Raw genomic sequence first — 25,719 nt, forward strand, 5'->3', positions numbered from 1 at the left:
GAAAAAGAGTCATTTTAAATCACTCGCAGGTATAATGAATTTTCGTCTCCCGGCAATTCAGAGAAAAGTCATTCATAAAAAAAAAAGCGTGGGGGTCCCCCAAATTCAAATCCCAGGCCCTTCAGGTCTGGTATGGATATTAAGGGGAACCCCGCCGTCAATTAAAAAAAAATTATGTGTGGTTTTCCCCAAATATCCATTCCAGACCCTTTAGGTCTGGTGTGGATTTTAAGGGAAACTCCACCCCAAATTTAAATAAGATCTCTTCATCCAGTTCCGGGACCCAGAGCGCACACATCACCGGCCGCCTGTCTCCACCGGAGACAGCCTGGCGAATGACGTGGCTTGAGCCAGTAACAGCTCTTATATAGGTGAGGCGGGCCACCCATCACGTGACCCCGCCCCCTCTGACGCAAGAGAGAGCCTGGGCTTCCCCAGTGACGTAGTCAGAGGGGGACGGGGCCACATGACGGGTGGCCCTGCCTCACCTATATAAGAGCTGTCACTGGCTCAAGCCACGTCATTCACTGGGCTGTCTCCGGTGGAGACAGGTGGCCGTCGATCCGTGCACTCTGGATCCCGGACCTGGATGAAGAGATCTTCTCATTGCTGGACACCGGCAGAGAGGAGATCACCCGTCGCAGGATACTGACAACAGTGGAGCGGAGACTGAGAGTGGATTACCACCACTGTATTTTTTTTAATAAAGGACTTTTTCCACGGTGTGTTTTATTTTTACAATTATTTACACTTTCTTAGTGAAATGGTAGAGGTACAATGTACCCCATTACCAATTCACATAGGGGGGGCGGGATCTGGGGGTCCCCTTTGTTAAAGGGTTCTTCCAGATTACGATAAGCCCCCCACCCGCAGACCCCCACAACCACTGGGCAATGATTGTCTGGTTAAAGCTTGTAGGAGGTGCTTTCATACTGCACTGGCTGACCTATCAGTATGCAGGACCCCTGACCCTCTGCCTGAACAGTGATGATTGGCCCTGTGCTGATCACATGCACTCTCCCAAGAAAAAACTCTCTAGCAATACACTCCAGACTGAGCATATGCAGCCTGACTCCAGTAACTCTGTCTTATATGGTCATGTTTTGGAGACAGTGCAAGAAGAGGAAAATCTATGCATATAGGATCAGCCTTTTTACACAATGCAGAGGATTAACCCCTTAGGTTCCACAGTGAGTATAACAAACATGCTTTACTGCATATACAGACTGATTTTACTGTTGTGGGTTTAGTAACACTTTAAGAATGTTCTCTTAAGTTAACAGTATGTGCCAGTTGTATATTCTCAGGAATTAAAAAAATATATATTGATGCGTTATTAAATGAGCTTTTGGAGAACAGGTAGATTTGTTCAGCCATGTGTGTTCTGTATGATTTCACATGGACACAGAGGGCCTGATTCCCAAAAAAGCTGCCTAACTTAACTTTCAGCAGTTAAGTTACACTGACTTAAAATTTCTACCTAAGTGCCTGATCCACAAAGCACTTACCTAGAAATTACACGCCGTGTAACTTAAGTGCCTCCGTCGCAAGGCGGTCCTCCTCTCCGGGTGGCGTTTATAATTTAAATGAGGCGCGCTCCCGCGCCGGGCGTACTGCGCATGCGTGTGACGTAATTTTCCCGACGTGCAGCACGCGAACGTAATTGACGCCGGGCTTTGTGGATTGCGACGGGACACTAAAGTTGCGACGGGTGAAAAGAAATATACGCGCCGGGAAAACAAATAATTATAAAAAAAAATGACAGCGTCGCTCAGCATGCATTCCTGAGAGGGAGAACTCCATGCCAATTTTCAAAGAAAAAACCGGCATGGGTTCCCCCCCCAGGAGCATACCAGGCCCTTAGGTCTGGTATGGGTTGTAAGGAGACCCCCCCACGCCGAAAAATCTACGTAGGGGGTCCCCCTACAATCCATACCAGACCCGTATCCAAAGCACGCTACCCGGCCGGTCAGGAATGGGAGTGGGGACGAGCGAGTGCCCCCCCCCCTCCTGAGCCGTGCCAGGTCGCATGCCCTCAACATGGGGGAGTTGGGTGCTCTGGGGCAGGGGGGCGCACTGCGGGCCCCCCCACCCCAGAGCACCCTGTCCCCATGTTGATAAGGACAGGACCTCTTCCCGACAACCCTTGCCGTTGGTTGTCGGGGTCTGCGGGCGGGGGCTTATCGGAATCTGGGAGTCCCCTCAAATAAGGGGGCCCCCAGATACCGGCCGCCCACCCTAAGTGAATGGATATGGGGTACATAGTACCCCTACCCATTCACCTGGAGGCAAAAAGTTAAAGTTATTAAACACACAACACAAGGGTTTTTAAAATAATTTATTATTCTGCTCCGGAGGCCCCCCCTGTCTTCTTTATTAGCTCTAATACCAGGGGGGGCTTCTTCTTCCGCTCTCCGGGGGGGGCTTCTTCTTCCGCTCTCCGGGGGGGGGCTTCTCTGCTCTCCGGGGGTCTTCTTCTATCTTCGCCGATCTCCGCTGTTGACTCAGCGAACCTCGGTTCTTCTGCAGATGTCCGGTGCCTTCTTCTTCAGCGCTGGCTGCCTGCTATCTTCGTGTGTTAGCTCAATTACTAGCAGGCAGCCATCGCGGTCTTCTGTGACGTCAGGTTCTTCTCTTCTGTTCTTCTCCCCTCTTCCGATGTTGACTCGTCGCCTCTTGTCACTGCAATGATGGAAGCGCGCCTTGCATCCCATTTATATAGGCATCACCGTCCCATCATGCTCCGGTAGGTACCCACGTGATGGGTGCACGTGGGTAGGCACCCACCACGTGGGTACCTGCCGGAGCATGATGGGACGGTGATGCCTATATAAATGGGATGCAAGGCGCGCTTCCATCATTGCAGTGACAAGAGGCGACGAGTCAACATCGGAAGAGGGGAGAAGAACAGAAGAGAAGAACCTGACGTCACAGAAGACCGCGATGGCTGCCTGCTAGTAATTGAGCTAACTCACGAAGATAGCAGGCAGCCAGCGCTGAAGAAGAAGGCACCGGACATCTGCAGAAGAACCGAGGTTCGCTGAGTCAACAGCGGAGATCGGCGAAGATAGAAGAAGACCCCCGGAGAGCGGAGAAGCCCCCCCGGAGAGCGGAAGAAGCCCCCCCCCCGGAGAGCGGAGAAGACCCCCGGAGAGCGGAAGAAGAAGCCCCCCCTGGTATTAGAGCTAATAAAGAAGACAGGGGGGGCCTCCGGAGCAGAATAATAAATTATTTTAAAAACCCTTGTGTTGTGTGTTTAATAACTTTAACTTTTTGCCTCCAGGTGAATGGGTAGGGGTACATATCCATTCACTTAGGGTGGGGGGCCTGTATCTGGGGGCCCCCTTATTTGAGGGGACTCCCAGATTCCGATAAGCCCCCGCCCGCAGACCCCGACAACCAACGGCAAGGGTTGTCGGGAAGAGGTCCTGTCCTCATCAACATGGGGACAGGGTGCTCTGGGGTGGGGGGGCCCGCAGTGCGCCCCCCTGCCCCAGAGCACCCAACCCCCCCATGTTGAGGGCATGCGGCCTGGCACGGCTCAGGAGGGGGGGGGGGCGCTCGCTCGTCCCCACTCCCTTCCTGACCGGCCGGGTAGCGTGCTTTGGATACGGGTCTGGTATGGATTGTAGGGGGACCCCCTACGTTGAATTTTCGGCGTGGGGGGGGTCTCCTTACAACCCATACCAGACCTAAGGGCCTGGTATGCTCCTGGGGGGAACCCATGCCGGTTTTGAATTTAAAAATTGCCGTGGAGTTCTCCCTCAGGAATGCATACCAAATGCCGTCGCTTGAATGGGCTTTTACAAGGTGTGACTAACTTTCCACATTGTAAAACCAGCCCTAGTTTTGCGCAAGCAAAATCGGAACTTACGCAGAAATCACAGTGCTGAAAAGCGTTGTGGATCTGCTTAAGTCCTCATTTGCATACTCAAAGCTGCATTTCAATGAGAAATGCCCCCAGCGGCGGATGCGGTACTGCATCCTAAGATCTGACCGTGTAAGTGTCTTACACATGTCAGATTTTCTGCCTAACTTTGGAAAAAGCCTTTTGAGGATCGTTTCCAAAGTTAGGCACAGAGATAAGCAGGCTGAACAGCAGTTCCGCCTGCGTATCTCTTTTGGGAATCAGGCCCAGAGTGTCTTGATGCAATGCAATAACAGTTTTACAATATATATATTCAGGTTTTTTTTATCATCATGCATCATGGCAGCATACAATGGGTTGTGACTCCGCCCCACAACCTGATAGGACTGGTTAACTATAAATCAAAGATGGACCCAGCTCACAGCATTCTCCTTTTTTTCCCCTCACCTGATCAGGACTGGAATCATGAGGTATCCCTTACCGTTTGTTGCCCCAGCCAGGTTCAGCCTCTCCTGGGTGGAAGTTTTTCCTGTACAGTCTCTAAATGAGCTATATGGTTGGAGCCCCATTCTGGTGGTCTGGGGGGCATATTTTAGCCTCTCCTGGGTGGAAGTCCTTCCTCTACAGTCTCTAAATTGGCTACATGGTTGGAGCTCCATTCTGGCAATACAAGCTTTTCAAAGAAAGCTTTAAACAAGCTTTGACTTAAGTGACAACGTTTCCTTTTGCTTTCCATATGCTTTTTACTTATTTCCTCTGTGTTACGGGTGTTTGCCATTACCAAAATGGCTGCAGCAGTGCAAGTACACTCTGAGCATGAAAGGCAGAAAGTGATGCGGCCTCTGTTTCCTGGCTAGAGCTTTTCCAGGATGGTGATCTAATCACGCTCAGGCACTTATATCATCACTAATGGCAAATGTGAGTTCTAAATGGTTTCATGGCATTTTTGGGCAACAAATGGTGGAGATCTCTGCTCATGCATGCTGGATGCTTATGTGGTCATTGTTTGTAGTAGGTATGTTTTCCCTTTTTATGGCATTCACCTGGATTTTTCCTATCTCCTTATCAGTGTTGTTCTGGGATCATTGTGCCCTTTATGGCATTCACCGGGGCTTTTCCTATCTCCTTCTCAATGCTTGGGGATCACCGTGTTGGGCTCAGTTTCCACTAGTGCGACTTGTCACTGCAAAGTTGCATGACAAGCCGTACCCCATGATTTTCAATGAGTACCATTCATATCTGTGCCCATAGACCTCAAGAATACACAGGCATTGCTTCAAGTCGCATCAAATTTGCAGCAAAATCATGCGACTTTCAGGTCGCAATAGTGGTGACTTAGCGTTATGCTGTTTTTCATTTCAGTCTGCTGCTTTACTCTGTTTCTATGGGAAACGCTGTCCAGTCAGACCACCCATTGCTTTTAAAGTATAGGGATTAGGTAAGTAGTGAATATTTAGATAAAGAGAGCCAATATCTATAGTCGTGTAAGGACCACAAGATGGAGGAAGCCTTCTGACGGTCAAGACAAGTCACCATCTAAGAACAGACATCCAGGCAATGTTGATTAAGCTCATCATCTCACCCCTCATTATCACTGCTCTCCGTTTACAAACGTCACAAATTACCAGCCCTAATAGTCGCTGCATTTGTGGTGGAAAGTCATTGCCTGCCGAGCTAGCATGTCAAATCTGCCTGGAACAAGCACTATACAGCCTTGCAAGGACCTCAAGATGAAGAGAGTCTGCTAAAAGACAGAACAGTCACTGTTCAAGCGCAGACATACAGGCAACATTGATCAATGTCATCATCTCACCTCTGATTATGTTTGCTCCCCTTTTACAAACACCACAGGTTACCAGCCCTAATGGTTGCTGCATTTGTGGTGGAAAGTCATTGCTTGACAAGCTACAGTGCATGAATTGCCTAGCACTTCCAACCGGAGCCAGTAGGTGGTGTCCAAATTGGAAAGCTTGCCATGGGAAGAAAGCATTAAAGGGGCCACAAGCTTTGAAGACTGCCCAATAGAGACTTTTTTGCAAGGGCAGTTAAGAACATAATTGCCTGGGGTGAAGAGGAGGAAACTCTCCAGGGTTAGAAAGAACCAATTTCTTTCACTGAACAACTGGAGGAGTTAATCCAGGAAGAATTGAAGGGGTCAGAGAAAAATGCCCTCATAAACAGGCTGTCAAAACTGTATACCCTAAAAAAGCTAAAGGTCAACATGCTTGCAGTCTCCTCCGATAGTGGATGCATCATTAATGTAGCTGGCAAGACATGTCACTTTGCTGTCACATTTAAGTAGGCTCTAGTCCGAAAATTAGATCTAGATCTGAAGTGCTCCTACATACTGTAGCATCTGCAGGTGCCGGAACCCCAGCAATATCCAGCCCATGTGCTAAGTGAGTCTAATGGGAATGGTTTCATAATTATCAACCAGCTGCTGTACCTGCGGTTGTAACTGAGGAAAGTGGCAGGGTCTGCATCCCTTTAGACATGGTTCCCTATTGGGAGTATCTTATAAAAAATGAATTTTTTATTGCAGTGGATGCCAAAAATCTGGCTTTTATCTTGGTGCAGACTTCTGGGAAAATCAGTGAGCCAGTCATACAAGCAGGAAATGTTTTGGGGGGTGATCTGTACACATTCTGTGTACAAAGCACCTCCAGATAGTCATGTTTCATTGCATTTTACACAAATATACAGCTCTGCAAAAAGTGGAGTAACCCTTTAAATAAGCCCGTCTGGAAGAAGTGAAGAGACAAGGTGGTAACAGCTTTGTAAGAGCTGAAATTGGCGGCATACTCTGTGGTGGATGTGTCAGACGTCAATTGATGTTTTTCAAGAGCCATGTTCCCCGCGGTCACAGCAAGGAGTGCATTATGGCTGAAGCCATGGTTGGTGGACCACACAAAAAAAATGGTGCAAGACACCAGAACACTGATCCGATCTATTTGGGAGTAGACAGGATACAGCCATCTCAAGGGTGACCATTAGCAGATCAGGGCTAATATCATCTGGCAAAAAACAGAAAATTCAAAAAGGTCCAGCATACAGGTGGCAATCCCCAAGTAGATACCAGGAGGCAAAATCCTACGGACTGGGAAAAAGATAAGTAAATGAACTGAAGACGTACCCAATCTTCATTATTGAAGCCTTAAAGATCTAATGTCACGTACACACGATCGGAAATTCCGAGAAGAAAACCGTGGATTGTTTTCCAATGGAATTGTGGCTCAAACTTGTGTTGCATACACACGGTCACACAAAATTCTGACCGTCACGAACGCAATGGCGTAAACACTACAACAAGCCAAGAAAAATTAAGTTCAATGATTCAGAGCATGCGTCAAATTGATTCAGAGCATGCATGTTTTTTTTTGCATGTCGGAATTGCATACAGATGATCGGAATTTCCAACAAGAACTTTTCTCGTCGGAAAATTTGAGAATCAGCTCTCAAATTTTTTGCTGTCGGAAATTCTGACAAAAAAAAGTCAGATGGGGCAAACACATTTCCGACCAAAAGCTCACATTGAACTTTTCTTGTCAGAAATTCAGATCGTGTGTACGCGCCATAAGGCTCCTGTCTTGGAAGAACAGTGGAAGTCCTTTTTAGGGGTGCACTAAACCAGAGGGTGCCTGTGTGAAGCTTCACACACACACCTGGATGGAAAACCTTCAGGATCAGGGGGCCATATTGGTGTGGCATTGGTGGAAGTTTAACCACTTCCATACCAGGTACTTACGCAGCTTCCCGCCCAAGCCAATTTTCAGCTTTCAGCACTGTCGCACTTTGAATGGCAATTGCGCGGTCATGCTACAGTGTACCCAAACAAAATTGGCGTCCTTTTTCCCCCACAAATAGAGCTTTCTTTTGGTGGTATTTGATCACCTCTGCGATTTTTTTTTTTGCGCAACAACTAAAAAAAGACTGAAAATTTGGAAAAAAAATTACGTATTTATTTTTTTCTGTTAATTTTTTTGTAAATAAGTTTTCTCTTTCAATTACGGGCACTGATATGGCGGCACTAATGGGCACCGATGAGATGGCACTGATGGACATCGATGTGGGAGTACTGACGGGCACAGATGAGGTGGCACTGATTGGCGGCGCTGGTATGCGACACTGATGGGCACACATAGGCGGCACTGATGGGCACACATAGGCGGCACTGATGGGCACACATAGGCGGCACTGATGGGCACACATAGGCGGCACTGATGGGCACACATAGGCGGCACTGATGGGCACACATAGGCGGCACTGATGGGCACTACTGGGCACTCATAGGCGGCACAGATGGGCACTCATGGGCGGCACTGATGGATACTTATGGGTGGCACAGATGGGCACTGCTAGGTGGGCACTGGGCATGGATGGGCACTGTGGGGTGGCGCTGATGGACACTGGGGTGGCGCTGATGGACACTGGGGTGGCGCTGATGGACACTGGGGTGGCGCTGATGGACACTGGGGTGGCGCTGATGGAGACTGGGGTGGCAGCACTGATTGTTGCCAGTCAGTGCCCATTTGTGGGCACTGACTGGCATCTTTTTTCTTTCTGTTTTTTTTTTATTTATTTTTTAGACTTTTTTTTTTTTTGCCCACCCTGGTGCTCCAGGGTGGGCATCCCTGGTGGTCCAGTGTGGCGATCCGAGGGGGGGCTGCGCTGATAAACAATCAGCGCGAACCCCCCCTGTCAGGAGAGCCGCCGATCGGCTATCCTCTACTCGCGTCTGTCAGACGCGAGTGAGGAAGAGCCATCGGCGGCTCTTCCTGTTTACATCGTGATCAGCCGTGGTTGGACACGGCTGATCACGTGGTAAAGAGTCTCCGCCGGAGGCTCTTTACCGAGATCGGAGATGCAGGGTGTCAGACTGACACCCCGCATCACCGATCGCCGCGATGCGCGCCCCCACGGGCGCGCGCGGCATGAAATCCTGCAGGACGTTCTAGAACGTCCTGTCAGGATTTCATAACCACTTCCCGGACGTAAATCGGCCATAGGCCGGGCGGGAAGTGGTTAAGGGAGATCCACCTTTCTGGTAGGTTTTGTACTGCAGAGGCAGGCAGGGGATGCTATTCTGTGAATACTGCAGTTACAACATATAGCCCATAGCCGCTCGTTAGAATCAATGCTTTTGTCTCTTGATGTAAATAAGGCCTTTGATACTTTGTCATGACCTTATCTTATGTCTGTACTTCATCGTTATGGATTTGGTGCCTCATTCTTGTGATGGATGACAGTTCTATATGATTACCCCTTGGGCTAAAATTAATCAGTTCCTTACCGAGCCATACTAAAATGATGGCAGGAACCTTCTCTCCCTCCGGGTGGACGTCATATAATGTCCTGGGCTTCCCGGCAGTCTAGGGGGCGCACCCGCCATTGTCCATGATCACAGCAGGACCGTGGAACTGTGTGTGTAAACACACAGATCCACATCCTGTCAGAGGAGAGGAGACCAATGCATGTTCCCAGTACAGAGGAACATACATCGGTCTCCTTGCCTTGTGAGTCCCCTCCCCCTACAGTTAGAATCACTTCCTAGGGAATATATTTAACCCCTTCCCTGCCAGTCACATATACACAGTAATCAGTGCAGTTTTATAGTATAAATGTGAATGGTCCCAAAAAAAGTGTCAAATATGTCTGTCGCAACGTCACAATAAAAATCGCAGAGCGCTGCCATTACTAGTAAAAAAAGTAAAAATATAAATTCCATAAATATATCCCCTATTTTGTAGATGCTATAACTTTTGCGCAAACCAATCAATATACGCTTATTGCGTTTTTTTAACCAAAAATATGTAGAAGAATACATATCAGCCTAAACTGAGGAAAAATATATATTTTTTTTAATTGATATTTATTACATCCAAAAATAAAAAATAGTGTTTTTTTTTTTCAAAATTTTCACACTTTTGTTTATAGCGCAAAAAATAAAACCCGCAGAGGTGATCAAATACCAAACAAAAGCTCTATTTGTGGGGGGAAAAAACGCGCAATTGTCATCCAAAGTGCTAAAAACTAAAAATTGGTCTGGGCACCAAGGGGGTGAAAATGCCCTGTATTGAAGTGGTTAAATACTATGGATTTGAGTCACCTCTTCTCAATATTGGGAGGGGTACTCGTCAAGGGTGCCCACTCTCGCCACTTTTTGTTCCGGCTCTAGAGCTATTGGCAGAGGGTCCCATCCTGATGTAAAAGGTATTGATGTAGCGGGCTCTTCCCATAAAATATCCTTAATTGCCGACGATATTTTGTTAACTCTAACCTCCCCCAGAATCTCAATTGGACAAAGAACTGAGGAGGCAGTTGGATCCAGAGGACTGCCAGATTTTGACCATTGCCCTTTCCAAGTGTTCAAGAAACGTTCCTTATATAAATGTTTTAAAAAAAGTGTATGCTGTGGTCATAGAACCCCTTTAAATTTTACATAATGAATATCAATAATCATCATCATTCATTATCCATCATTCATCATCCATAATTCATCATGACTCATTATCATCATTATCGTGATTTATCATCAATCATCATCATCAATCCTGATTCATTATCAGCAGCATTAAAATACCTGATCCAGAGTTGTCTGTGTAATGGAATAGTTTTTAATTTGTTGTTGTGTCCTCATACTGGTTAAAAGCTCAAACAATTCACACAAATCTCCATGCCCAATTGATATATGGCATTCCAAAATATTTAGATGGTGATCCTAAAATAAATTTCAGATAGATATCAAAATTCCAAGAAAAGCAGTTATGTATTCATAAAGAAAAAAATTGTATTAATAAATCTAGTGTAAATGGTGAATGGTAGAGGAAGGGGCAGCACTGGGGTTCTCTGTATGCACAATTGCACATGTGCGAACAAGGAGACTTTTGGCATTAAGAGAGAGCAGAAAAGATTTAACCAGTCTGCTGCTGCTTCTTTAACCACTTAAGGACCGGACCAATATGCTGCTAAATGACCCAAGGGGTTTTTACAATTCGGCACTGCATCACTTTAACAGACAATTGCGCGGTCGTGCGACGTGGCTCCCAAACAAAATTGGCGGCCTTTTTTCCCCACAAATAGAGCTTTCTTTTGGTGGTATTTGATCACCTTTGCGGTTTTTATTTTTTGCGCTATAAACAAAAATGGAGCAACAATTTTGAAAAAAATGCAATATTTTTTACTTTTTGCTATGATAAATATCCCCCAAAAACATATATAAAATTATTTTTTTCCTCAGTTTAGGCCGATACGTATTCTTCTACCTATTTTTGATAAAAAAAAATCGCAATAAGCGTTTATCGTTTGGTTTGCGCGAAATGTATAGCGCTTACAAAATAGGGGATAGTTTTATTGCATTTTTATTAATTTTTTTTTTTTTTACTACTAATGGCGGCGATCATTGATTTTTTTCATGACTGCGACATTATGGCGGACACTTCGGACAATTTTGAGAAATTTTTGGGACCATTGTAATTTTCACAGCAAAAAATGCATTTAAATTGCATTGTTTATTGTGAAAATGACAGTTGCAGTTTGGGAGTTAACCACAGGAGGCGCTGAAGGAGTTATGTTTCACCTAGTGTGTGTTTACAACTGTAGGGGGGTGTGGCTGTAGGTCTGACATCATCGATTGTGTCTCCCTATAAAAGGGTTGACACATTCGATACAGCCGCCACAGTGAAGCACGGGAAAGCCGTGTTTACATACGGCTCTCCCCGTTCTTCAGCTCCGGGGAGCGATCGCGAGGGGGTGGCTAGAAACGAATAGCCGCCCCCTCATCCCAGATCGCTCCCAGATGATTTCCGACCGCCGCATGTACCGGGGGGGGGGGTCCCGATCGGACCCCCGACCCACGTCTAGGCAGGGACGTACGGGTACGCCCATCTGCCTGTACGTGCCATTCTGTGGACGTATATGTACATGCGGCGGTCGTTAAGTGGTTAATTTAAAATCACAGGCTAGGGACAAGGATTCTTGTCAAAATACAGTAGCAACAAATCTGGTCACCAACCTTTGCTGACTGGAAGACTGTGTATATAGATCTGTGCAAAATGGACAGAAATATAAACTGTAAAATATATGTAGTAGTGGTATATTTAGCTGTTTGCCTGGAGACCAGTCTTAAATATAATTGTTTCTGTTTATCAATTTGCATCAATTTGGGAAAATATTTTACTGCTTTCATCACATAACCATAGTATGCATAGTATTTTATGTATCATCTGATAAGCAAACTATTGTGATATGTGATACAGCCTGCTTATTGTACTCATGCAAAAGCAGTACATTTTAAATTGAAATCTGATAAATTGCAGATTTCATCTTTCAAGATCACAATCTATCCCAGCAAGAGAACACAAAATTAAGTAAAAACAAGATACAGAAGTAAACCTTTAATAGTATTTACTATTGCGTCAAGATGCCTACCTTTAGGTGCGCTCCTGGAAAACGACGTTTAAAACAGGTAATGACAGAATGTGCACAATCATAATCACCATTGAGCCACAGAGTCACTGAATAGCCTTGTCCAAACCTAGACACAGAATAGGGCATTACACATTTCTTATATTATACAATGAGATTAACATTGCTGCTGTTATGTTTTTAAACAAAACCTATTTGGCATTTGTCATATTTTAATTAATACAGGGTCAATTTTATGTACAACACACCTGCTGTAAGAACACTGCATGTACTTACCTTTCTAGTGTTCGGTTTCTTGAAAAGTCTCAGCTCTACTACAAAATCCTTTACAAGTTTTTGACTTGTTAAATTGGTCAAACACCTGTTTCCGCCTCTGCTCAGTGTGGTTCTTTCAGCTGACTAGTAGTCCTGTAGTGACACCACAGTGAGCAGGTGGGGAATGAGGTATTCAAACACCCACATTTTTTAAATAATTGTGCTGTATAAGAGAACAGTGAAGCAGCAGCTTTTAAGAAATTATCCAACAAAAAAAAATAAGTACAAGTGACCCTTAATGGGGCACAAAATGTATAAAATGTGTTAATCCGAATGCAGGTCACACATGCACAGGGCTGGACTGGGACAAAAATTTGGCCCTGGACTTCATCCAGACTGGCCCACTTTGACAGGTCTCTCCCAAGGCGGCTGGACAACTCCCGCACCCCCCCACCCGGCCACCCAAGCCCCCTCTCCCCCTTCACTAGCCACTAGCTGTTCTACTTTATTAGAGTAGAACGGCTAGTACTGGTACTCTTATAGGCAGTACCACTGGGTAAGCTAGACATTATTTCACCCGGGCAAAGAATCAGTTTGGTGCCCCCCCTTATGGGACAAGATTAGGCAGAAGTGAGAAACTCCCAGGCCATAGCTGTTGAGTCAGCTGTCTGTCCCCTCCCCCATGCTCCTCTGTCCCCCCCTGCTCCTCTGGTCCTCCCTGTGCTTCTTTGTTTTCCCCAGGTGAGCGCTGCGGGGAGGGAGAGACAGAGGAGCGGAGGGGGGCGGCGGTCCGCTGTCACTGAAGCCGGCCCACTGAGCCATCGGCCCACCAGGAAACTCCCTGTAGTCCCAATGGCCAGTCCATCCCTGCACATGCATCAAAAAGGAAGTCAAAAGTGAGTTAAAATTCCTATCCAAAATGAATGCATCTTAACATAATAATATTCCTGGTCATAAAGCACACTGGGGAATGCATGGATAAAAATCTGGTTATTTTTATCCAACAGCTTTATCACATTTGGTTTTTTTAATAGAAATGGTAAAGGTATACAAATGTTAGTATGATGGCAGAACAACTGGTATTTTGTAGAAGGAAGGTCTGCAATAGAGATGGCCTGCCGGTTCGCCAGGCGGTCGTTTCGCAGCGAACTTTGGTCGTTCGCAGTCCACCAAACCGTCGGACATCTGGCGATGTTCGCGGCGGTCCGCAATGTTACATGGGTAAGAACTTTGACCTATGACACATCCATCAGGTGGTGCAGGATAGCCAATTGAGACATTTCAGCACATGGACATACCCCCTACCTTATAAATAGACCTGATCTGGCGGCCATCTTACATTCTGCTTTTTGTCATGCTAGGGAGAGGGTGCTGTTTGGAGCAGGGACAGTCTGTATTCATTTAAATAGCTATCTAAAAGGTGCACAAAAGTCCTTTTAAGGACTGGTATAGGTGTGCTACTTGCTCTAGTATATACTGTAGGTGTCTAATACATTCATATACTTTTTGTCAGTGTAGGGAGAGGGTGCTGTTTTTAGCAGGGACAGGTTGTATTCATTCAAATAGCTATATAAACGGTCCACAAGTCCTTTCAAGCACTGGTATAGGTGTGCTACTTGCTGTGCACTGCAGTATATAGGTGTCCAATACATTCATATACTTTTTGTCAGTGTAGGGACAGGTTGGCGTTTCCAGCAGGAACAGAGTTTAGCGACACAAATCGCTACCTAACAGGTCCACAAAAGTCCTTTCACAGCACTGGAATAGGTGTGCTACTTGCTCTAGTATATAGGTGTCTAATACATTCATATACTTTTTGTCAGTGTAGGGGGAGGATGCTGTTTGGAGCAGGGACAGAGTTTAGCGACACAAATCGCTACCTAACAGGTCCACAAAAGTCCTTTCAAGCACTGGTATAGGTGTGCTACTTGCTGTGCACTGCAGTACAGTATATAGGTGTCTAATACATTCATATACTTTTTGTCAGTGTAGGGAGAGGGTGCTGTTTGGAGCAGGGACAGAGTTTAGCGACACAAATTGCTACCTAACAAGTCCACAAAAGTCCTTTCAAGCACTGGTATAGGTGTGCTACTTGCTGTACACTGCAGCATATAGGTGTCTAATAGATTCATATACTTTTTGTCAGTTTAGGGACAGGTTGGCGTTTCCAGCAGGGACAGATTTTAGCGACACAAATCACTACCTAACAGGTCCACAAAAGTCCTTTCACAGCACTGGAATAGGTGTGCTACTTGCTCTAGTATATAGGTGTCTAATACATTCATATACTTTTTGTCAGTGTAGGGGGAGGATGCTGTTTGGAGCAGGGACAGAGTTTAGCGACACAAATCGCTACCTAACAGGTCCACAAAAGTCCTTTCAAGCACTGGTATAGGTGTGCTACTTGCTGTACACTGCAGCATATAGGTGTCTAATAGATTCATATACTTTTTGTCAGTTTAGGGACAGGTTGGCGTTTCCAGCAGGGACAGATTTTAGCGACACAAATCACTACCTAACAGGTCCACAAAAGTCCTTTCAAGCACTGGTATAGGTGTGCTACTTGCACTGCAGTATATAGGTGTAATATACACTTATAATTAGGGTTGTCCCGATACCGATACTAGTATCGGTATCGGGACCGATTCCGAGTATTTGCGGGAGTACTCGTACTCCCGCAAATACCCCCGATACCAATATAGAATACTTCCCCTCCCCCCCCCCCCCCGCCGCCGCCGTGACGCCGCATCCCGCCGCCATTCGCCGCATCCCCGCTGCCGCCGACTGTGTAATACGCCGGGAACATTACAGCTTTGAATAGCTGTAATGATTCGCACCGCGCATAGACACTACCCCTCGCTCGGGTGAACTGTCCAATCCCGAGCGAGGGGGAGTGTCTATACGCAGCCAATCATTACAGCGATTCAAAGTTGTAATGTTCCCGGCATATTACACAGTCGGCGGCAGCGGGGATGCAGGTAAGCGGGACATGGCTGCATGGGGGGAGACGCTGGATGGGGGGAGACGCTGGATGGGGGGAGACAATGGCTGCATGGAGTGAGACGCTGGATGGGGGGAGACAATGGCTGCATTGGGGGAGACGCTGGATGGGGGGAGAAAATGGCTGGATGGGGGGAGACGCTGGATGGGGGGAGACAATGGCTGCATGGGGTGAGACGCTGGATGGGGGGAGACAATGGCTGCATGGGGGGAGACGCTGGATGGGGGGAGAAAATGGCTGGATGGGGGGAGACAATGGCTGGATGGGGGGAGACAATGGCTGGATGGGGGGAGACAATGGCTGGATGGGGGGAGACAATGGCTGGATGGGGGGTGACAATGGCTGCATGGGGGGTGACAATGGCTGGATGGGGGGTGACAATGGCTGCATGGGGGGAGACAATGGCTGCATGGGGGGTGACAATGGCTGCATGGGGGGTGACAATGGCTGCATGGGGGGTGACAATGGCTGGATGGGGGGATACATGGCTGCATGGGGGGTGACAATGGCTGCATGGGGGGTGACAATGGCTGCATGGGGGGGTGACAATGGCTGCATGAGGGGTGACAATGGCTGGATGGGGGGAGAAAATGGCTGGATGGGGGGAGACAATGGCTGGATGGGGGGAGACAATGGCTGGATGGGGGGATACATGGCTGCATCTGTGGGGGGACATCGCTGCATTTGGGGACACATTTTAAAAAAAGTATCGGTATTCGGTATCGGCGACTACTTGAAAAAAAGTATCGGTACTTGTACTCAGTCCTAAAAAAGTGGTATCAGGACAACCCTACTTATAATATACTTTTGAATATAGAAAACATATTATAGTGAATTTGTATTGTGCGGCATTGTGACTGGCGGTGTATTTGGTTACTGTTGGATTTTTGCCTCTTTCGCTGCGTTTCCTCTGCTACACACATTTAAAAAAATTCCTGAAAAGAAAGTTTCAGAACTGGTGAAATAAATCAGTGGCCCCACAAAACGACAGATTCTTCCACATACTGCGCTTCTCTAGAGACTTTTGTCACAGGGTCATTTAAAAAATGACAGGCAGAGGCAGAGGCAGGCCCTGCCGCAGGGGTGGTAGGGGTAGGGCAGGAGCACCAGGCCGGAGCCAAAGTGGGAAGTGGCACAAGGTGCATTTGATTACGTCAAAGGACGCACCAGACTTGGTTGAGTGGCTCACCGCCAACACCACTACCACCATATATCCTCCGCTTGAGTCACAGGAATAATTTTCCGATCCATCAGAAGACATTTCGGATGCACAGCCATTCTTGGCATTGGATCATGAAGAAGAGGTAGCAACAGCCGACACTCAGCAGTCTGACGACAGTACTCGGATCAGCCCAAGGAGGTCGGTGCCCACTGTTGCTGCCTACTCCGAGATCTCTACTGTTAGTGATGGTGAAGGTGACGTAGATGATGACGTGTCTACAGACGTCACGTGGGTGCCCACAAGAGAGGAAGAGGAGAGGAGTTCAGAGGGAAAGATGAACCAGCAGATAGAGAGGAGAAGCAGGCCGAACTTACATTGCACAGGAGGGACAAAGCAGACTCCTAATGTATCAGGAGCGAGCCATCAACCATGTACGGTCACATCTGGCGCTCCCAGGACGCCGGCCTATGGCTCCGCAGTGTGGGCTTTTTTTAACGTGTCCGCTGCAGACAATAGTGTTGCCATCTGCAGACTTTGCAGTCAACGCATAAGTCGCGGTAAGCCCAACACTCACCTAGGGACAACCGCCTTAAGAAGGCACCTGGCCTCCCATCACTGAGCCCAGTGGGAGCAACGCCATCAGAACCCACAAAGCCACAGGCTCTCACCATCCAGCCTCTTCTTCTCCTTCCCATCTATGCTCACAATTGTCCTCCACTCCACCTTCCATCATGCCTTCCTCACGTTTTTCTGCAAAAAGGCAGGCTTCCGTGGCCCAAATGTTCGATCGTAAAAAAACGATGACGCCAGATAACCATTTTGCCCAACGGTTGACCGTTGGCTTGTTGCAACTGATAGCCCGTCGACTACTGCCATATAAACTGGTGGAGTCAGAGGCCTTTCGAAAATTTGTGGCCATTGGAACACCACAATGGAAGGTCCCAGGAAGGACATTTTTTTCACAGAAGGGCATCCCAGAGCTATATGGCCATGTTCAGTGGCAAGTGAATGTATCTCTGGCACATAGTGGCGGTGCCAAGATACATCTGACCACAGACATGTGGTCTAGCAAACACGGGCAAGGAAGGTATATAACTTTCACTGCCCACTGGGTGTACCTTCTGACGGCCGTCAAGCATGTAATCCGTGGCACCCATGTAGATCTGGTTTTCCCGCCACAGATTACATGCAGGCCTGCCTCTTCTTCTCCTCCTCCTACTACATCCTCCCTCTCCTCCTCGGCTGACTCCTAATTTTTTGATGCTACCGTCTCCTCTACTGCGCCGCCCAAGATCCTCAGAACTAGGGATGAGCCGAACACTCCCCTGTTCGGTTCGCACCAGAACTTGCGAACACACCAAATGTTCATGTGAATTTTAGAACCCTGTTAAAGTCTATGGGACGCGAACATTTGAAATCTAAAGTGCTAATTTTAAAGGCTAATATGCAAGTTATTGTCCTAAAGAGTGTTTGGGGACCTGGGTCCTGTCCCAGGGGACATGTATCAATGCAAAAAAAAAGTTTTAAGAACTGCAGTTTTTTCGGGAGCAGTGATTTTAATAATGCTAAAAGTGAAACAGTAAAAGTGAAATATTCCTTTAAATTTCGTACCTAGGGGGGGTGTAAAGTCAGCATGTGAAATAGCGCATGTTTCCAGTACATAGAACTGTCCCTGCACAAAGTGTAATTTCTGAAAGAAAAAAAGACATTTAAAACTGACTTGCGGCAATAAATGAATTGTCGGCTCTGGCAATTCAGAGCGAATTCATTCATAAAAAATAAAATAAATAGCGTGGGGGTCCCCCCAAATTCCATTACCAGGCCCTTCAGGTCTGGAATGGATATTAAGGGGAACCCCGCCGTCAATTTAAAAAAAAAGACGTGGGGTTCCCCCCAAATATCCATTCCAGACCCTTCAGGGAAACGGCGTGGAGTTCCCCCAAAAATTCACACCAGACCCCTTATCCGAGCACGTTAACCTGGCCGGCCGCAGAAAAGAGGGGGGGACAGAGTGCGGCCCCCCCTCTCCTGAACCTTACCAGGCCACATGCCCTCAACATGGGGAGGATGTCCCCATGTTGATGGGGACAAGGGCCTCATCCCCACAACCCTTGCCCGGTGGTTGTGGGGGTCTGCGGGCGGGGGGCTTATCAGAATCTGGAAGACCCCTTTAACAAAGGGGACCCCCAGATCCTGCCCCCCCTATGTGAATTGGTAATGGGGTACATTGTACCCCTACCATTTCACGAAGGAAGTGTAAATAGTTCGAAAAAACACACACACACACACCGTAGAAAAAAGTCCTGTGTCACAATATATATTCTCTCTTCTACCCTACAGAGAGTTGTACTTTGCGTGCATGGTATAATGACAATAATATTAAACTTAAACAAAAAAAATGTATACAGCATGATCAGATTGATCATATAAAAACATGTACCTCATATAATAGATTACCACTTTCTGTATGGTATCACTTTTTCTAAAACTCTGCCACTACACATACTTTATTTTTAAAGTTGGCAAATAACATATATAATCACAATATACTGTATCATTTACAATCCAGCAATAAGTGATGGCAAAGCCTGTAGCAAAACAGGCGCTGTCACTTTGTTCTTGTTATTTTACGAAACTTACATTGACAGTTTTTACTGACAGCAGTAAGCCAGCTGTCAAACAGGTCCCAGGGTGTGAATCAAGTTGTTCAGCACATTTATTAATCAAAAACTATAGCAAAAGCATGAATGTGATTTTTTTCCAACTTTCCCAGGACAGTTTTTTAGACTAAAAGTATCATCTTTGAGTGATCCCCTATTTGTCATTTGATTTACTAGTTATGCACAAAGAAATTTTTTCCTTAAAGTATTTGTAAACCCTAATATTGAACTTTTCATATATACTCCTTTTTGTCTGTTTAATATATCATTGATTTTTTTTTTTATGTTCTCTCAAGCAGTACTTTCGGTCTTTCTCTTCTGGATTTGTATAGAAACCGTCTCTGATTGGAGGAAAGTGATCTTCTAGTCAGAATGAGAATTCAGTGTGGTGTTGTAAAGGAAAAAACAAAAACTTCTTGCCTGTAGAGAAAAGGATCCAAGCCCACTATGTGAGAAAGGGTGGTGGTGTTTCTTGTCCTGGGGAAACATGGCACTGTTGACTGTGTTTCCCAGAGACAGCTCAGATTTTGCAGTGACTGATGAACAAGTGAGGCCCCGTACACACGACCGAGTTTCTCGGCAGAATTCAGCCAGAAACTCGGTCGTGTGTACGGGGCCTGAGAGTTCACCTGGGTACAGAGTGTTGGATTTGTTTGCCAAGTTCTGTGAGGCCTTGTACTCACGACCGGATCTGTGCGCTGGAAACTGTCTGCCCGACAGTTTCCGGCGTACAAGGCTGATTTGTGTTTTGTTCCGCTGGCGTGTACACACCAGCGGACCAAATTCCCGTCGTACCGGAACGCGTGCACGTAAACTACGTACGACGTCACTATAAAGGGGAAGACCAAACTTAATGGCGCCGCCCTCTGTTCCTCTTTTGCTAGTTACGGGTTTGCTCGTGTTAGTGAAGGTTTGGTTAGAGCTGATTCGCGCTTCTCGGTCTCCAGGCTTTGACAGCGTGTATTCACGGGTTCAGTGCGTGTGCTTGCGGTAACGTAGTTGTCATTCGGCTATAGGCAAGCAGGTTGTTTCTGCTTTAGCAGTTGCATCCTGTGCGCTCGTATCTGTTTGTCACGCGTTTGTCGCAGGTAGTGCTGGATTTGCGAGTGCTTTCTGTTTCAGTGTGTTCTTGACTGACCAGCCGGCCGGTTTGAAGCCATGATGGAGCAGCAGCGTCAATTTTCGCGAGTTGGTGCTGTTTATGGGATGGCTGCTGGATATGTTCATTTGTCCAGTACTTTGGCCAGAAACAGGGGGCGGAGGCGTTTCTGGACCAAGAATTGGTTGCGCCAGCGTGACCAGTTCTCACATATGCCTCTGCTTAGGGAACTCCAGGAGAATAATCCTAATGACTTTAGGAATTTTCTCCGCATGACGGACCCCGTATTCAACCGTCTGCTGGATCTTCTGTCCCCCTATATCACGAGGCAGGACACTGTGATGCGCCAAGCCATCACGGCCGAGCAGAGGCTTATTGCCACGTTGCGGTACCTGGCGACTGGGAGGAGCCTGCAGGACCTCAAGTTCTCGACAGGCATCTCTCCGCAGGCGCTTGGGGTCATCATACCGGACACGTGTGCTGCCATCATCAAAGTTATGCATGAGGAGTATATTAAGGTAAGTTTCCTGGCTCTAATAATGTGGCCAACTAACTTTATTTTTATTTTCCCAGATATGCTGTGTGTTTAACTAACGTTACCTTTTCTCCCTATGCATGTTGATATCAGCTTTACATGTTTTATTCTTGGCCTACCTGCATATTTGTCCCTTACCCAATATTAACCTGTCCAGCATGCTATCCTAGGGACAAACCCACCTTGCCATTTTTTCAAACAGGACTTTTTGGTTTTTGTGTCCCCCCCCCCCCCCCTTCAAACTTTTATTGTCCCCATCAGAGGGCTGTGGAGTCTCTTAATGAAGTGGCCCTATATATTTCATTTCCCAAATTCTCCATGCACATTTTTCTAATGCAATTTTAATACTGTGAACTGTCACAAGGATGCTTGTAGGATGTTTTTGTTCCAAAGTACTAAATCTCTTTTTTTGTTTGTCCCCACAGCTACCCTCCACACCACAGGAATGGCAGTCTGTGGCTTCCCAATTTGCCCAGCGGTGGGATTTTCCAAACTGCGGTGGAGCAATAGATGGGAAACACGTCCGCATTGTGCCCCCACCCCGCTCGGGGTCCTACTATTATAATTACAAGGGTTATCATAGTATTGTGTTGATGGCGGTGGTGTCGGCACAGTATGAGTTTCTATATGTGGACGTGGGGAAGAACGGCCGGATGTCTGATGGGGGAGTGTTCGCACGGACTGATTTCTATGATCGTCTCCAAGCTGGTGGTCTGGCATTGCCACCAGATGAAGATAATGTGGAAGGACTTCCGTTTGTGTTCCTAGCGGACGAGGCTTTCGGGCTTGGTCCTCACCTCATGCGGCCTTTTCCCCAGAGGACCCTCACCTCAGAGAGGAGTGTGTTTAATTTTCGGTTGGCCAGGGCTCGGAGGGTAGTCGAGAATGCCTTTGGGATACTCACCAACCGGTTCCGCCTGTTCAGGACATCGATACATCTGGCGGAATATAAATTGGACACCGTTGTATTTGCCTGCTGCATTTTGCACAACTTTTTACGCAGGCACTCCCAGACGTACCTACCCGACATCGGTTCTGAGGCAAGACTACCCTCAGATCCCCTTCCCGGGCTGGACACTGGTCGCGCTGGCTTGGCCCCCCAATCAGCTCGTGAGGTACGCGACAAATATGTTGAGTACTTCATGGGTCGGGGGGCCATTGCTATGCCAGATCATATTTCTTTCTAATTCGGCCCCCAAAGAAAGGAATATTCTCAAAAATAAAAAATAATTAGACCATTGGACTTTATACAGTTGTTTGTCATTAATGCTTTTTCTCTTTTTCTCTGTCTTCCTGGTTCTCTAGCTAACTTCTTCAATTGTAATGCATAATTGATTTCTCCACTTTTAGTAACTAACCACATTTTGCACAGTATTCACTCATCTACAAACAGGGTATTGAGTCTAGAAATAAGAAGCAACTCCATTTGTAAATTTTGAGGTCAAGTATTTTAATTTTTGCTTGTTCATGACCCCAAAAATTATTTTATATTTTTTTCATTACTCCCTGCTTTTGTACTTAGGAGTAAAAAAAATTTTTTTAAACTTTTTTTTTTTTCAGGTAATTCAACCAAAAATATTATGCAGATTATACATTTATTAACAAGTTCACTTTTTTTTTTTTCAAATATAGTTAGATTTATTGTTTACATATATATATATATATATATATAGATTATATTTGGTGGGGTGTTTAGCGCCTTAATTTTTTTTTTGTGCATATTTTTTATGCACAAAAAACAATAATTTTTTTAACATTTTTTTTGTTTTTGGTGTGTTTTTCTAAAACAAAATTTTTAGGTGAGAATTTGGAGTCAAATCTCTACTTCACTAAATTCAGTGATTAGAGAGATTTATAATTATATATATATATTTTTAAAAATTTTTACCGTTGTTTATTCTTTATGGTCTAAACTTTATAGTATCCCAAAATGTTCAACATGGTCAAAAAGTAACAAAATCCAATTCCAAAAATATAAAAACTCACAACAGCAGTCAGTCATGGTGTGCTTTCACACTGGAACACGCCAAAATTGGAAGATACACACATTCAGTGCAAACTCGCCAAATGTCATTGGTTCAACAGACAAATGGCCACATGTGCTATCTGACATCATGGGTGATCAATGTCTGTGTTTTGTGGGAGCAAACCCTTCCTCTCAACTACTTGAGGATGGAGGAGGGGGTTGGACCCACAAAGCACAGACACTAGATATTCTGTGATGGCAGATAGCACATGTTGGCACACTGTGTGTGTATCTTCAAATTTTGGCGTATTCATTATTCAAACTGTAAAAATGTTTGTGGGGGCGGGGGATGGGCGGGGGGTGTTTCAGTCTTTGACACAGCCCATCATGTCAATAATGTTCTTAAAATTAGATTCGATCACCATCATTCTTTGCCGCATATTGTCCATTTCCGTGCTGCATTCCAAAAGCACATTTGTTACATTCTGTTCCATGAGAAACATCCTTTCACGCATATTGTGCATTTCAGTGCTGCACTCCATTACCTGCTGAATAATTATAGCAGCACTTGCACGTGAAAATATTGGCACACCATCCTCCTCCCCTAAAACCAACAAAAAAAAAGGCATTTACAACTTTATTTTTCGATGAGGCCTATCTACATATGTTTTTTTGAATCAAGCTAGGGTGACACTGACCTGATGGGCTTCTCCTTTCCACCTCTTCGACATCTTCTATCACTCCTCCTTCTTCCACCACCTCCCCATCATCTTCAATCACTCCTCCTTCTTCCACCACTTCCCCATCATCTTGGACTCCTCCTTCATCCATCAATCCACCTTCTTTCAATTCGCCAAATTGTTCTTCCGCCACTTGCCCTTCATCTGCTATGACTTCTAAGTCCAAAATTACTTCTTCCTCCTCTCTTCCTTCCTCCTTTCTTCCTTCCTCCTCTCCTTCCACATCCTCCTCTCCTTCCACATCCTCCTCTCCTTCCACATCCTCTTCTCCTTCCACATCCTCTTCTCCTTCCACATCCTCTTCTCCTTCCACATCCTCCTCCTCCTCCACATGTTGAGATGGCAGATTTTGTCTGGCCCTCTCTGCCTCCTCCAAATGCTGGCGACTTCTTTCCCCTGAAATAAACCAAAAAAAATGTAGACTCATCAGCACACAGATATTGGAGAGCATAAATCGCACACATTGCTTAGAAGATGCTTTCATTTAGTTACTTTTATCTTTCACCAAACCTACATTTTGCAATTACTTCTATATGGCAAGCTCTGATCCTGCCCCTTTTTAGCAAAGTGACACACATGGATGTCCCCCCTAAACTGTATTTCTGGGAGACCCTACCAAAACCCATTTTTGATTTGGGGAGACACAGGTGCTCTGCATTGCAGATGTGAAAACATCTGCTTTATTACCACTGTTTTTAGAATGAATCCTGTTTGCCTTTCCCATTCTCATACTTTTTTTTTCTTGAACTAGCTTTTACACAATGTTTACAAACAAAGTTTTTGGCCAGTGAGCCATGTCCAGGTGTGTTGTTCCTGGACTAACCGAGCCTTTATGATAAACTATGTGATGTTACGTTGTTTACTAAGAACACTGTTTGTAAATATGTAGTTATTTATGTCCTAAAAAATAAATGACAACATGTCTTTAAAATTACAAGCAGGCCAAGGAGGCAGATGGTGAAATATACATGGCAACACATTATTGCAGACAATCACCCCCCCCCCCCCCCAACCCCAATATATATTTACTTACTTTTACGCAGAATTTTAAGTATTTTCTTCATCTGATGTGGCTCCCTCAATTTTAAGTCTGACCATCGTTTCCTCAGCTGTTCCTTGGACCTGGTGATCCCAAACATCCTCTGCATTCTCCTCGCCACCTTGTCCATAATATGTGCCTTTCGGCGGTTAGGGGTCTTGTATGGCCCTAATTCACCATCATAGTCCTTCTTTCGCATGATGTAAACTAACTCCACCATTTCCTGGAACCGCATATTAGTGGCTTTATATCTTCTTTTCCTTGATCGGGACGTCCCTGCCTCTGTCCCTTCACTTGTGGCATGAGAGCATCGTGCCCGCTCGTGTGACATCGCCATCTTTCCTTTCCCACAGAGATTATGGGCGTGGAAAAGATGAATTCTTACGCCATGGGCGGAGAAGAGGGCGGCGTTTAATACATACGCGGAGTGTAGAGAATGCAAACAACGTGTTTACGTCCGTTACGCGGAGAATCTTCGAGCGCATCCAGAACATACACAGTTAACGCCATATTTCCTAAACTCATTGATTAGGGGCCTCGCAAAGGTGACGAGGGCGGGGTTTCATAAATACGCGGAGTGTTTAAAAGGTTTACGCCGTGATTACGCATCTTACGCGGTAATTAGGCGAGCGTGAGAAACGAGGAGCGAGAGACAGGAAGGTAAGGAAATTAAAAATGTGATCAGCAGAGGCCTTGAAAATGTAGACACATGGGATGGGGGTTTGGGCTGTTGGTTGCACCCTTTTTAAGCTATTCTGTCTATGGGGTACCACAATGTTATTTTGGTATCCAAATGCTTTTGGACACCTCACAAAATAGAGATGTGAACAATGCTGTACCTCATTGACAAGTTTTTGAATGGTGTATTCAGATCAGGCAAAGTATTGTTCAAGTGTTGGTTGTACAGAGGTCATTAGGAAGTGTCTTTTATGTCATCCATTGTCAGGGGCATGAGATTTACACATGAAAG

General features: G+C 45.9%; 1 protein-coding gene across 1 annotated transcript in view; it reads right to left on the reverse strand.

Annotated features, from left to right (window-relative positions):
- LOC120940448 (ATP-binding cassette sub-family A member 13-like) overlaps nucleotides 1-25,719 on the reverse strand; it is a 277,073-nt gene that overhangs the window by 63,223 nt on the left and 188,131 nt on the right. The window contains exons 9-10 of the mRNA XM_040353322.1: nucleotides 12,296-12,401; nucleotides 10,449-10,586 (exon numbers count right to left, since the gene is read on the reverse strand). Coding sequence (XP_040209256.1) covers nucleotides 10,449-10,586; nucleotides 12,296-12,401 — 244 coding nt within the window. The remainder of the gene's footprint in view (nucleotides 1-10,448; nucleotides 10,587-12,295; nucleotides 12,402-25,719) is intronic.

Source organism: Rana temporaria, chromosome 5, assembly GCF_905171775.1.
Source record: "Rana temporaria chromosome 5, aRanTem1.1, whole genome shotgun sequence".
In the NCBI taxonomy this organism is placed as follows: Eukaryota; Metazoa; Chordata; class Amphibia; order Anura; family Ranidae; genus Rana; species Rana temporaria.